General features: G+C 50.2%; 1 protein-coding gene across 1 annotated transcript in view; it reads left to right on the top strand.

The window, feature by feature from the left end:
* Positions 1 to 10,513, top strand: part of DHRS12 (dehydrogenase/reductase 12) — a 46,069-nt gene extending 35,556 nt beyond the window's left edge. Inside the window, exons 9-11 of the mRNA XM_021716578.1 lie at positions 4,437 to 4,498; positions 5,428 to 5,532; positions 10,502 to 10,513. Of these exons, the coding sequence (XP_021572253.1) occupies positions 4,437 to 4,498; positions 5,428 to 5,532; positions 10,502 to 10,507 (173 nt within the window). The 3' untranslated portion in view covers positions 10,508 to 10,513. The remainder of the gene's footprint in view (positions 1 to 4,436; positions 4,499 to 5,427; positions 5,533 to 10,501) is intronic.
* The last annotated feature ends 961 nt before the right edge of the window (positions 10,514 to 11,474 follow it).

The raw sequence follows: 11,474 nt of genomic DNA, 5'->3' as shown, positions 1-11,474 counted from the left end.
TCAGCCTTCCAAAGTAGCTGGAACTACAGGTGCGTGCTACCACACCCGGCTAATTTTTGATTTATTGTAGAGACGAGGTCTCGCCAAGTTGCCTGGGTGGGTCTCAAACCCTAGGGTTCAGGCAGTCCACTCGCCTCGGCCTCCCAAAGTGCCGGGATTACAGACTGAGTCACCGAGCCTGGCCTTCTTCTTCTTTTTTTTTTTTTTTTTTTTTTAGTGGCGGGGATCTCACTCTGTCGCCAGGCTGGTGTGCAGTGGTATGATCATGGCTCGCTGCAGCCTCAACCTCCTGGGCTCAGACAATCCTTCTGCCTCAACCTTCTGAGTATCTGGGACTACAGGTGTGCACCGTCATAGCTGGCTAATTAAAAAAAAAGTTTTTTTTGTAGAGATGAGGTTTTGTTGTGTTGCCCAGGCTGGTCTCGAACTCCTGGGCTCAAGCAATTTCCCACCTTGGCTGGGGTTACAGGTGTGAACCACCACGCCCAGCCCGAGGCATTCTTCTTTTAAAAGGCAGTTGATTATCCCAGGAGAACTAGTAGACCTTCTAGTGTAGACTTTCTTAGGCATTGTGTGGTTACAAGTAACAAGAACCCACTCAGGCAGACTAAACAAAAATAATTTATCAATGGCTGCAAGGGCGGCCCTCCCAGAACTCAATGGCAGAGGAACAGCTGGCCTTTGGGAGAGACAGGGACAGGATAGGAGAGCAGTCAGCAACTGGGTGAACATTTGCTTCTCTGGGACCGTTGTCCACAGACTCACATAACAACTACTTCTCTCTCTCCCCTTCTCTGGAGGCAGCTGCTCCACTTTTCCATGGATCTGGGTCAAATATGGCTGCCACTGAGTCAAGCTGCCCCCTCATTTTCACACCCTTGGAGGTAGGGTTCAACTGGCACAGCTTGAATCAGGTGTCACCCTGGCTCAGGCCATCTGTCTGTGAGGTCAAGGCCACATGGGGCAAGCATGCCTGACCCAGGACAAAGACTCAGTTACGTGTTTGTTGCAACAAACAGGATGCCTATGTGGCCAGCCTCCAAGGGGAGAGGACAGGGCATGTCTCCAGGAGATGTCCACTACGCTAGGCACTTTTTGGCTTAATTTGGTGGGCAACCAGGGTGTTGAAGGCCACCAGGGGCAGGAAAGAACATTGGCGTGTGTGCTGATGATATGCCCCCGGGTGGCTGTGTGTGATCTGGGCAAGGAGCAACAGGCACCATGTTTACTGAGGGAGAGAACAGTGACTTGCAACAGTGGGTACATGCCTTCTCCCTTGGCATTGGCTGGGATGCAGTGTGGTTTAGGAACTCAAGGGAGATTTGCCATCTGTGTTCTACTTGGTATGGACTTTCTGAGAGTTTGGATAAGTCAGTGAACCTCTCTGAAATTCTCTAATTCTAATTCTTTTAAGAAAAAATTATATAATATATATATTATATTTACACACATACACACACATACACACTTATCTTATTTATACATTGTATCTTATTTTAGCAGAGTATTGTTGTGTTTCCCTTTGCTGGCCTGAAAGAAAGGGCCTCAGAAGGCCTGCTGAGAGACTGGAGGATTATAAATTGCTTGTAGCTAGAAGGAGAGCAACTTTATCTTCTCTTCAGGGAGGAGGGATGCCTGCTGGGAGTGAAGGGTTTTGCGTGTTCTGGTGGCCCAGGAGGCTAGAAGCAAACAGAAACACATGTCCTGGCTCTGCTCTCTGTGGGAGGCGGGTGGGCATGGGCCCCTTCTCTGGCCTTGGAGAAAGGGAGATTTTCTAAAGATCTGAAAGGCCTGTTGCTAGAAGTTCTCTGGGAGTTTTTTAAAAGCACCTACCACCAGGCTGTTCATGGAAGGAGCGAGTATTTGGCAGGGATTGGGCCCAGCTAATCCTCCTGCAGGTGACTCTGTTAATGTCTAAATAGATACAGGTGCTTCCCACAGAGGCGGAAGCAGAAAACAAAAGACCTGAGCACCTCCGGGGTAGAGAGGAGGATGCCGGGGGCTTGTCCCAACTCTCACTTTCCTGAGAGGAGGGGGGGTGCCCTGGGCAGGCAGGGGGCGAGACCAGTCCACCGGTTGTCCTTTCCTTAGTCACAGGCATCGTTCATGACAATTCGTCAGGATGGGCTGATAGGGCAGATCGCTTTTGGCAGAAGTCTTTTCTACCTCTCGCAAATCAAATCACAGAGAAAGCTACCAGCTGTGAATACAAAGAAAGTGTCCAAGACCACTGGATGGAGGTTAATGGCTGTCAGTGACCCAGGGTTCAGGAGACTTTACAAATCCACAAATGTGAACAAGGCAGGCCCCTCCAAGTAAATTGGGTGGTGAACAACTGAGAATGCTGTCTGAGATGAAAGTCACGACTCGGAATTGCACATGATAATACAGCAACAGAATGACAAAAACCAGCCAGCCCAGAGAACTCCTCAGTTCTCACAGGACATACACACATTTTTATTTCACCACAAAACCCTCTGAGGTGGGCTGGCAAGCTATTATCTCCCTTTCACAGGTAATGACACCAAGGCTGAAAATGCTTGGCCATGGTCATATCACTGGTAGGTGCCAGAGCCCGTCTCTACCTCCAACATCCTCTTTGTGGTGCCAGGGTGCTCCTGAGAGCTGGGTGCTGGGTACTGAGAGCTGGTCACGCAGAAATTGCAAGGTGTAGCCCAGAAAAGAGCCCATGGCCTGCCACTTTAAACCCCTTACTTAGGCCGGGCATGGTGGCTCATGCTTGTAATCCCAGTATTTTAGATGGCGGAAGGGTTGCCTAAGCCCTGGAGTTTGAGACCAGCCTAGCCAACATAGCAAGACCTCGTCTCTGCAGCTGGGCATGGTGGTGTACCCTGTAGTACCAGCTACTTAGGAGGCTGAGGCAGAAGAATTGCCTGAGCTTGGGAGGTCAAGCTGTGGTGAGCTGTGATCACTCCACTGCATTCCAGCCTGGGTGACAGAGTAAGACCCTAACTCAAAAAAAATAAAATAAGCAACCCCCTTACTGGATTCCTGCTTCACTCTGGGGTAAGGGGCTTTAATGCCCCCCACCTTTTTTAAAACACAAGGCAATATATGTTTATTGTTTTAAAAAAAATAGATTCATATAAGAATATAGATGAACATAGACATAATTCCACCATTCAGAGATGAGCATTAACATGCGATTACATCAAAGTGTCATCCTTAAAGACGTGTTCATCTTTTTTGTTTTTTTTGAGTTAGCCTCTCACTCTGTCGCCCAGGCTGGAGTGCAGTGGCATACTCAGGGCCACCCCAGTGTCGACCTGCTGGACTGGGCGATCCTTCTTCGTCAGCCTTCCAAGTAGCTGGAACTACAGGTGCGTGCTACCACACCCAGCTAATTTTAAAAAATTTATTGTAGAGACAAGGTCTCACCAAGTTGCCCAGGCTAGTCTCAGACCCACGGGCTCAGGTAATTCACTTGCCTGGGTCTCCCAAAGTGCTAGGATTACAGGCTGGGCCACCAAGCCTCTGGCTACGTGTTCACCTTAATACAACTTTCCTCACAAAAGTGGAACTGGGTTGTTCCCACTGTTTTGTAACCTCTCATTCCATATATATTGTGGCTGCCTCTCCAAGTCAAATACACTTCAGCAATGCTTTTCTCATTCCGTTAAAAATGTTATATGTGGCCGGGCTCAGTGGCGCAGCCTGTAATCCCAGCGCTTTGGGAGACCGAGGTGAATGGATTGCCTGAGCCCACGGGTTTGAGACCTGTCTGGGCAACTTGACGAGACCTCATCTCTACAATAAATCAAAAATTAGCTGGGCATGGTAGCGCGCCCCTGTAATTCCAGCTACTTGGAAGACTGAGATGGAAGGATAGCCAGAGCCCAGCAGGTCGAGGCTGCAGTGACTGGGAGCGGCCACTGCACTCCAGTCTGGGTGACAGAGTGAGACTCCAACTCAAAAAAAAAAAAGTTATATGTATATTTCCCGATTAAAGAAATAACCATTACATTATATACTCATTGTAAAAATATTCAAACGGCAGAGAAATGTATAGCCAAGGAGGCAAAGGTGTTTACTTAATCTCACCCTTGAGATATAAGCAGTACTGCTAAATTTCAGTCATATTTTTCTATGTGCAGACTAGATATATATTATATATGTACATATTTTTTCTACCACAAAGGAACTCACATGCCATTTTGCAGTTTGCTTTTTCCCTTCCTGAACTCCCATAGTGTGGACATGTTTTCCTCTCAGTGCACAAGGTTCTAAGGCATCTTTCTTCCAGTCCTGGGAGAGAACAGTTTGGATTGGGGTATCCCCTGAAGGCAGAAGGCTGTCCCTCAGGTGGCCGCTTGCCCTCCTGCAGAGGGTGGGTGCAGGTGGCCAGGTACCCTGGGTTCCCGGAGGGGGGATCCTGCGGGACGCCTGCTCTCACAGGATGCTCTGTGCCTCTTCAGGCGTGTACATTCACATGACTGGCCTGATCCCTGTCCTGGAGAAAGAACACGACCCCAGAGTGGTGAGCTGGCCTTTTGGGGTATTTGGAGAGAATGGATTTTGCTCCTGATGGGAAGGCAGGAGGCCTAAGTTTGCCATGGCCGTCCTGTCCACATCCACAGGGAAAATGTTCTATCGTGGGGGGCAAAAGGGAGGGAACGTGCCAAGAGCCCTGTTGAAGAGCCCTCACTGAGGACTCCCCCTGGCTGTCATGTGGGCACTGGCCAAGCCTGGAGATGGAGGCCTCCGAAGGGCAGCTCTGTGGGACATTCAGGTCTTCCCGGGGACTGTCCTGCTTGGCTGAGAAGGGGCAGGCTAATGGAACCTATTCTCTCCTAAAGGGCTTCAGTGACATAAACTGGAGAAATCAGGAAGAGGGCAGTTTACGTAGGCTGGCTTCTCTCCGCTGTAGTGGGCAGAATAATGATACTCCCATGCTCCCCTGCCAAAGAGATCCCATGTCCTAATCCCAGAACCTGTGAATATGCCACGTTTCCACGGCAAAAGAGAGTTGGCAGATGTAAGTCAGTTAAGGATCGTGGGATGAGGAGTGTATCTTGGGTCATCCAGATGGGCCCAATGTGACCACAAGGGTCCTTGTGAGAAGGAGGTAAGAGGGCTAGAGTCAGAGGAGAATTGACAGTGGAAGAGGGGCCGGAGTGATGTGGCCACAAGGCAAGGAGACTGACAGCCTCTAGAAACTGGAGAAGGTGAGGAACAGAGTCTTCTCTCAAACCTGTAGAGGGGACACAGCTCTGCTGACTCAAGGATTTCAACCCTGTAACCTCAGCCTCAGTCTTCTGACCTCCAGGACTGTAAGAGATACACTTGTGTTGTTTTAAGCCACTGAGTTTGTGGTCATATGTCACAGCAGCATGATGAAAACTTATCACACTGCTCCACAGGTAGAGAAGAATGGGAGGGTGTCACCGAGGTTTGTTTGTTACTCAGATAACAGTGTCCTCAGGAGGAATGTTGGTTCAGAAACTGGACACTGATGACCTCCAGTCAGAGAGAACAGCATTTGATGGAACCATGGTCTATGCACAAAACAAGGTGAGCGAGGGGGCTTTCCAAGACTGCATCTGACCAATGCGCCGTGTGGGCTTTTTTCCAAGGAAGGCTTCCATTGGGATGCACGTTCCTTAGACCTTGGGAGCTCACAGTATCACCTGAAAATGTTCCCTGATCAAGACGTCACTCCCTTCTCCACCAGGAGCTGAGCACATCTCTGCTCGGATCCGGGTAGGCCTTCAGCACAATCCTGGGAGGAGCCACAAATGCTGCTACTTCTCTTCTCAGTGTTTCTCCACATGGAAAATAGTGAAAGCTGGGCACCCCCAAAACAGCAGCCCAGCAGGGAGGTTCCATTGCCTTGCACGGTTCAGAGGGAATGAGCATGGTGGGTGCCCTTTTCCAGGCAGGCCCCGCTCGCTGACTTGATGGATGCCTCACATGCTGCTCTGGGTTCCCTGGGCTCACTGTGAAGGGTATGCGTGTTCCATTCTGAAGATTGGAAAGGACAAGAGTCCAGATCCCATGCCCGTTCTCAACAGAAAGTAGAGTTATACTGGTCGAGCATCCCTAATCCTAACATCTGAAGTGCTCTAAAATTCGAAACGTTTTGAGTGCTGTCACAATGCCACAAGTGAAAAATGCTACACCTTTGCTTCCTAATGGTTTGCTATATACTAACTTTGCTGGGTGCAGTGGCTCATGCCTATAATCCCAGCTCTCTGGTCTGGGTGGTTGAGGTGAGAGGATTGCTTGAGCCCAGAAGTTCGAGACCAGCCTGGACAACATAGCGAAACCTTGTCTCTTCAAAAATAAAAAAAATTATCTGCATGGTGGTGCACACCTGTAGTCCCAGCTATTCAGGAGGCTAAGGCAGAAGGATCACCTGAGCCCAGGAGGTTGAGGATGCAGGGAGCCATGATTGTGCCACTGCACTCCAGTCTGGGTGACAGAGACCTCAACTTAAAAAAAAAGAAAGAATATACACTAATGTTTCATGCACAAATCATTCAAAATACAAAAGGGACTCCCCCCCCCCCAAAAAAAACCCCAAAAATTATCTTTTGGAGGGCAGGGCCCCATAGTACACTTGGAATTTGTTCCTCCAGATCAAACAATCAACCAAGGTTTTTATCTGGAAGTTTTGAGAACATCATGTCACGATTTGCAAAAGAAACATCCTGGGTTGTGGCACACAGGTGACTGGTTCTTCTACTATGACAACGCACCTGCCCACACTGTGCTGAGTGTTCAGCAGTTTTTGACCCCAAACGCCATGACTCCGTGCTCCACCCTCCCTATCTACCCCATCTTGTCCTGAGTGTCTTTTTTTGTTTCCCGGATGAAAAAAGCCCTCAAAGGGAAACATTTTCCTGATGTGGGAGAGGTGAAACAAAAACACAGCAGAAGCACTAAAAGGCATCAAAATTGTTAAGTTTGAGAATGGTTTTGAGCAGCAGAAAAAGCACCTTGATAGGTGTATTGCATCAAACGGAGAGTATTTTGAAGGTGACTGAAGTTTAAATATGTAAGAATAAATACATAGTTTTTAATAAGTAAATTCCAGTTTCTTGGCCCCCCTTTGTATTATACAAAATTGCCTCCAGGTTGTGTGTATAAGGTGCATATGAAACATAAATGAATTTTGTGTTTAGACTTGGGTGTCATCCCCAAGATATCTCATCATGTAAATGCAGATATTCCAAAATCTGAACACCCTTGACATCTGAAACTCTTCTGAGCATTCCAGATAAAGGATGCTCAACCTGTACTGCTATATCTCAGCTTATTGCAGCTATATTTAAAAACTGGATATATATAACTTCCACATCCACAGTTCCTGCCCTTAAACTCACCCGGTTGAGCGCCCGCATTGTCTGAAAAGCTGCCAGTGACATCAACTTTGCCTATGGGTGCTGGGGAGTCTTCCAAGGGGATCCCTGGCTGGGACACTCCCTTCCTCCACCCCTGCTACCTGTGTGCTCTGAGTGTGCCCCAAGTTTGCTCCCTGACCCCAAATCCTAGTCCATTACTTCTCTGTAACTTCACAGTTTTCCCAGAGGACACGGGCTTTACCAACCACTCATGATGAATGAGGCCCCAGTTAGAGGTTCTTGCAAAGCTGATCCATCGCCCTGGGATTGGGCCACAGCCTGAATGCAGCTGAGGTTTGCTTTAATGGTTGGGGAGTATCTCATGCTTTTTATTGTTTGTTTATAATTGAGGTGTTCTTGAAAAGTCTCTGGCATGTTAAGGCAGGAGTGAATTCCCACGTCAGCTGAACGCCCACTCAATGCCAGCTGTGCTGGGGGCCTGGGGTGTAACAGCGAATGGGGCAGAAACCACCCCTGCCTTCCCCAAGCAGCAAAGAGTGAAGTCACCCAGGTGACTCGTGGAGAAGGAAGGTCTGGGTGCCGGGGGGATTCAATCCCATCGGGGGTGGGAAGTCCCCCGGCTGTTCCTTCTCTCTCATGGGTCCTGCTGGGTTTGCTCTTGCTTGTTCGTGCCTCTTGTGGAAGGGGCAGGACCTGGCACGGTGGCCCAACCAGACCTGCTGGTTAAGACCCATCCTGGAGGAAGCTGAGACTCCACAGGCTGGGCAGGGGTCACCAGCACTCTGGCTTTGCACCTAAGGACACCCCAGGATCTCCCTGAGGTGCCCACAGCTGATCTCAGTGCTGTCTGTGTCCTAGCTCATGTGTCCTGACAGCCCCTGCGAGGTGGGCACTACTGTCTACTATCACGCCCATTTACAGATGGGGACACTGAGGAACAGAGAGGCTAAGACCGATCAGCTGGTCCTGGCCACAGAGTTTTGGGAAGAGGGCGGTCACACACACAGCTGGCTCAGAGGCAGAACCTTCTCTCTCCTGTCTCCCCCCCTCACTCCTGTCCGGAGGCAGCAGGTGGTTCTGATGGAGCAGTGGGCCTGGGTGCACCCGGCCATCCATTTCTCTTTGATGCATCCCGGCTGGGCCAACACCCCAGGTATGTGTAGCCTTTAATTGCCTAGCTGCTGATGTTTCATCTAAAAATATCTGAGCAGCTGCAGAATTGACTCTCCCCAGGAGTGACCTAAAACCAGCGTAATGAGAACTGAGGGGTCGCTTCATTTCCATTTAACTGGGGGCATCTTGGCACTGGAGAGGGAGAAACCTTGTGCTCAGAGGCAGAACTTTTGTTACCAGCTTGCCTTGTGTAGAGCCAGAGGAGGGGACGCCAAGGGTGGGGGTGGGTGCAGCTGGGGTGCCCCATGGGTGCCCATGACCTCCTAACTACGGTGTTTTGGGAAGAGGGCGGTCACACACACAGCTGGCACAGTCTTTCTGGAAGCCATGATTAATCAAAAGCCTTACTGTTTGTGTAAACATCCTTGGACTTCATCTCACAGTGCCAGTGCTGGGAAATGAAGTTAATACATTATGGAGTACCTGTACAGAAGAGATCTGTTCAGGGCTGAAAACTGCTGTCGATAAATGCCTACGGAAGAAAGAATACGGTCTGCACTCTGTTGTTACATGAACATATCAAGCTCCAAAACAGCAAATGCCTTATGATCTTATTTTTGTTACAACCACATCCCTATTGAAAGGGGTGCACATTGGTGCCTTGTGGCATCCCACGGAGACCAGCTGGGAGACTTGGCAGAAATTAGACAGGATCTGAGAACCCTGTCATAAATGCAAAAGGAACATTATCAGCAAGTGCACCAGGGGAGACTCAGGCTGGGAGTGCTCGGAGTGTGGCTTCTTCTCACTTCCCAGGGGCTTGCTTCTGCCTATCCCAGGTGAGTGCTGGCAGGCTGTGGGGAGCCCCCAGCCTCATGTACTGTCAAGTAGCCCACTCTGACAGCACAACTCAGATGTGTACAAAGTCTGCCTAGCAAGCCCACTGCCTGGATCTGTCACCTGGGGTAAGGTGCAGTTTGCCATCTGTTGTTCACAGGTGACATAGTAGCTCTCAGGTGCAGACGACCTGTCTGTGGCCAGAGAGGTCTGGGAGGGCTGGTCACATGACAGTTGTCATCTCCGGGTAGCACAGCACAAGGTTTCCCATTCCTTCTTTTTGTTTATCAGTTTATCCTTTTTCCACAATAAACAAATATTGCTTCTATAAAAGAAAAAATATGACCCCTTCTGTGTCTGAAATTCTATGATCTCAGTAAAGCTCTTAATTATTGTTTTCTCTGGTCTCTTCTCTTTCCTTGGCTTCATGCAAGAATTATTTTGCTTCCTAATGTGCTCACTTTCAAGACATGGCGTTCCCTGAGGTCTGTGGGAAAACAAGGGTGTAGCCTGCAGCCAGAGAGCATCTGGGTGGGCCTGGCCCAGGGGCAGGCAGGTACCATGGGCTTAGCAGTGGGCCACCTGTGGCACAAGGCCAGGCTGGGGAGGCAACACCAGACCAAGAACACAGCCCTATATTCCTAGGGTGCAGGGTACAGAGGGAAGAAGAGGAAGAGCTTGGCAGAGGAAGTAAAAAAATCCTTTCTTCTCTTACCATACTCTTCCCTGAAAAGAAGAAAATACCCAAACATTCCAAATAACCACCAGCCAGGATCCCCGAGAAGTCAGGGTCATTTGAGAGATGTGTTAGCCGAGGAGGCAGAGCCTGAGGTTTGACCTCTCTCGGGCCTCAGTGTGGGCCCCGCATCTCATTAAGAACCTGTTTCTTAGGACGGATGGGGGGGGCTCTGCGGGTGACTCTGCTTTCAGGGATGGGCCGGTCTGGGTGCTGACGCCCGAAGCCTGGGGACACGGGGACCCAATGCACTCTCGGGGACCCAATGCACTCTCAGGTGTCCGCAGACAGCTCTTTCCCCAGGTGACACCTCAGGGGCTTTAAACAAGGCTCTTTGAAATTGGTTATAAGAAGCTTGGATAAGTGTTATCTGCAAGTAGAGAAAGAGCTGTTTATGGTCCCGTTTCATTTTTGGATCCTCTTTTTTATATCGAAGCCCATTCCTTTGCTGAGAATGCTGTCCTAACCCACTGGCCCCTCTTTCCCCCAGGTGTGAGGCAGGTGGCCCTGTCCGCTGCTGCCGCTGTGCGGCCCAGTGGCCGCTTTTCAAGGTGACTTCCTCCCTGGCTTTGAAGGCAGCTGACACAGAGTGGGAGCAGCAACTGGGTCTTCGAGGCACACCCTCCCTTCCATGAAACCGGGGTGAGATTGTCTCCGGTTCCGAGGGCTCCTTGGCCAGAGGGTCCCTTGGCCTGCTGAAGATAGTGGCAGGAAGTCCTTCACCCTTGATTTGGCCCCCACCTTTTCCATGTATTTTTCTGAACTTGGTGGGTCCCTTGAAGACTTGTGATAACCTGTCCTCAAGGTCCTGTGGAGGGCGAGGTAGAGGACACTCTTGCCTGGGGGGTGGAAGACTAGCCTGGCCCAGGGGAGGGGAGCTGTCTAATGCTGCAATGCGAAAGGGAACCATGACCCTGCTCCTGTCTTTGTAAGCCGCAATCCAGTCAGGCGTGTTCCCCATTCCGGTAGCTCCTGAGGGGGCAAGTTTGGAAGGGGGCGGGCGTGGCGTGGATGTCGTCAGGGAGCCCACTTGGCCTTGGCGGAAGCTAGGCTCTTCTGGCTCTCTTCCCTGTTCTTGAAGAAAGTCACCCTTGCTTGAGCTACCATGGAGTGCTGGAGGTCCCTGGGGCAGCTGGGAGGACAGTCTTGCTCCCTCCCACTGACTGCCCACACATGGGCTCCCACCTAGCTCTGGCTACCACCTGCCAGTTCCCAAACTCCCTCCCAGCTGGCACCCAATGCTTAAAGAACGTCTGGGAATCTGTTGCAACTTGGCCCCGACTTCTCTTCCTGTCAGGGCTCCCTTCTGGCGTACTTCATGAATATTGACCCGGGTGCCCAAACTGTGTGGGACCCCTAGGCAGAGGGAAGTGAAAAAATCCTTTCTTCTCTTACCATGATCTTCCCTGAAAAGAAGAAAATACCCAAACATTCCAAATAACCACCAGCCAGGATCCCCGAGA

This window comes from Carlito syrichta, unplaced genomic scaffold (assembly GCF_000164805.1).
Source record: "Carlito syrichta isolate Samal-C Ts95f unplaced genomic scaffold, Tarsius_syrichta-2.0.1 Scaffold308842, whole genome shotgun sequence".
NCBI lineage: Eukaryota > Metazoa > Chordata > Mammalia > Primates > Tarsiidae > Carlito > Carlito syrichta.
Note: the sequence above shows the minus strand (reverse complement) of the source record. Positions and strands in the feature narration are given on the sequence as shown.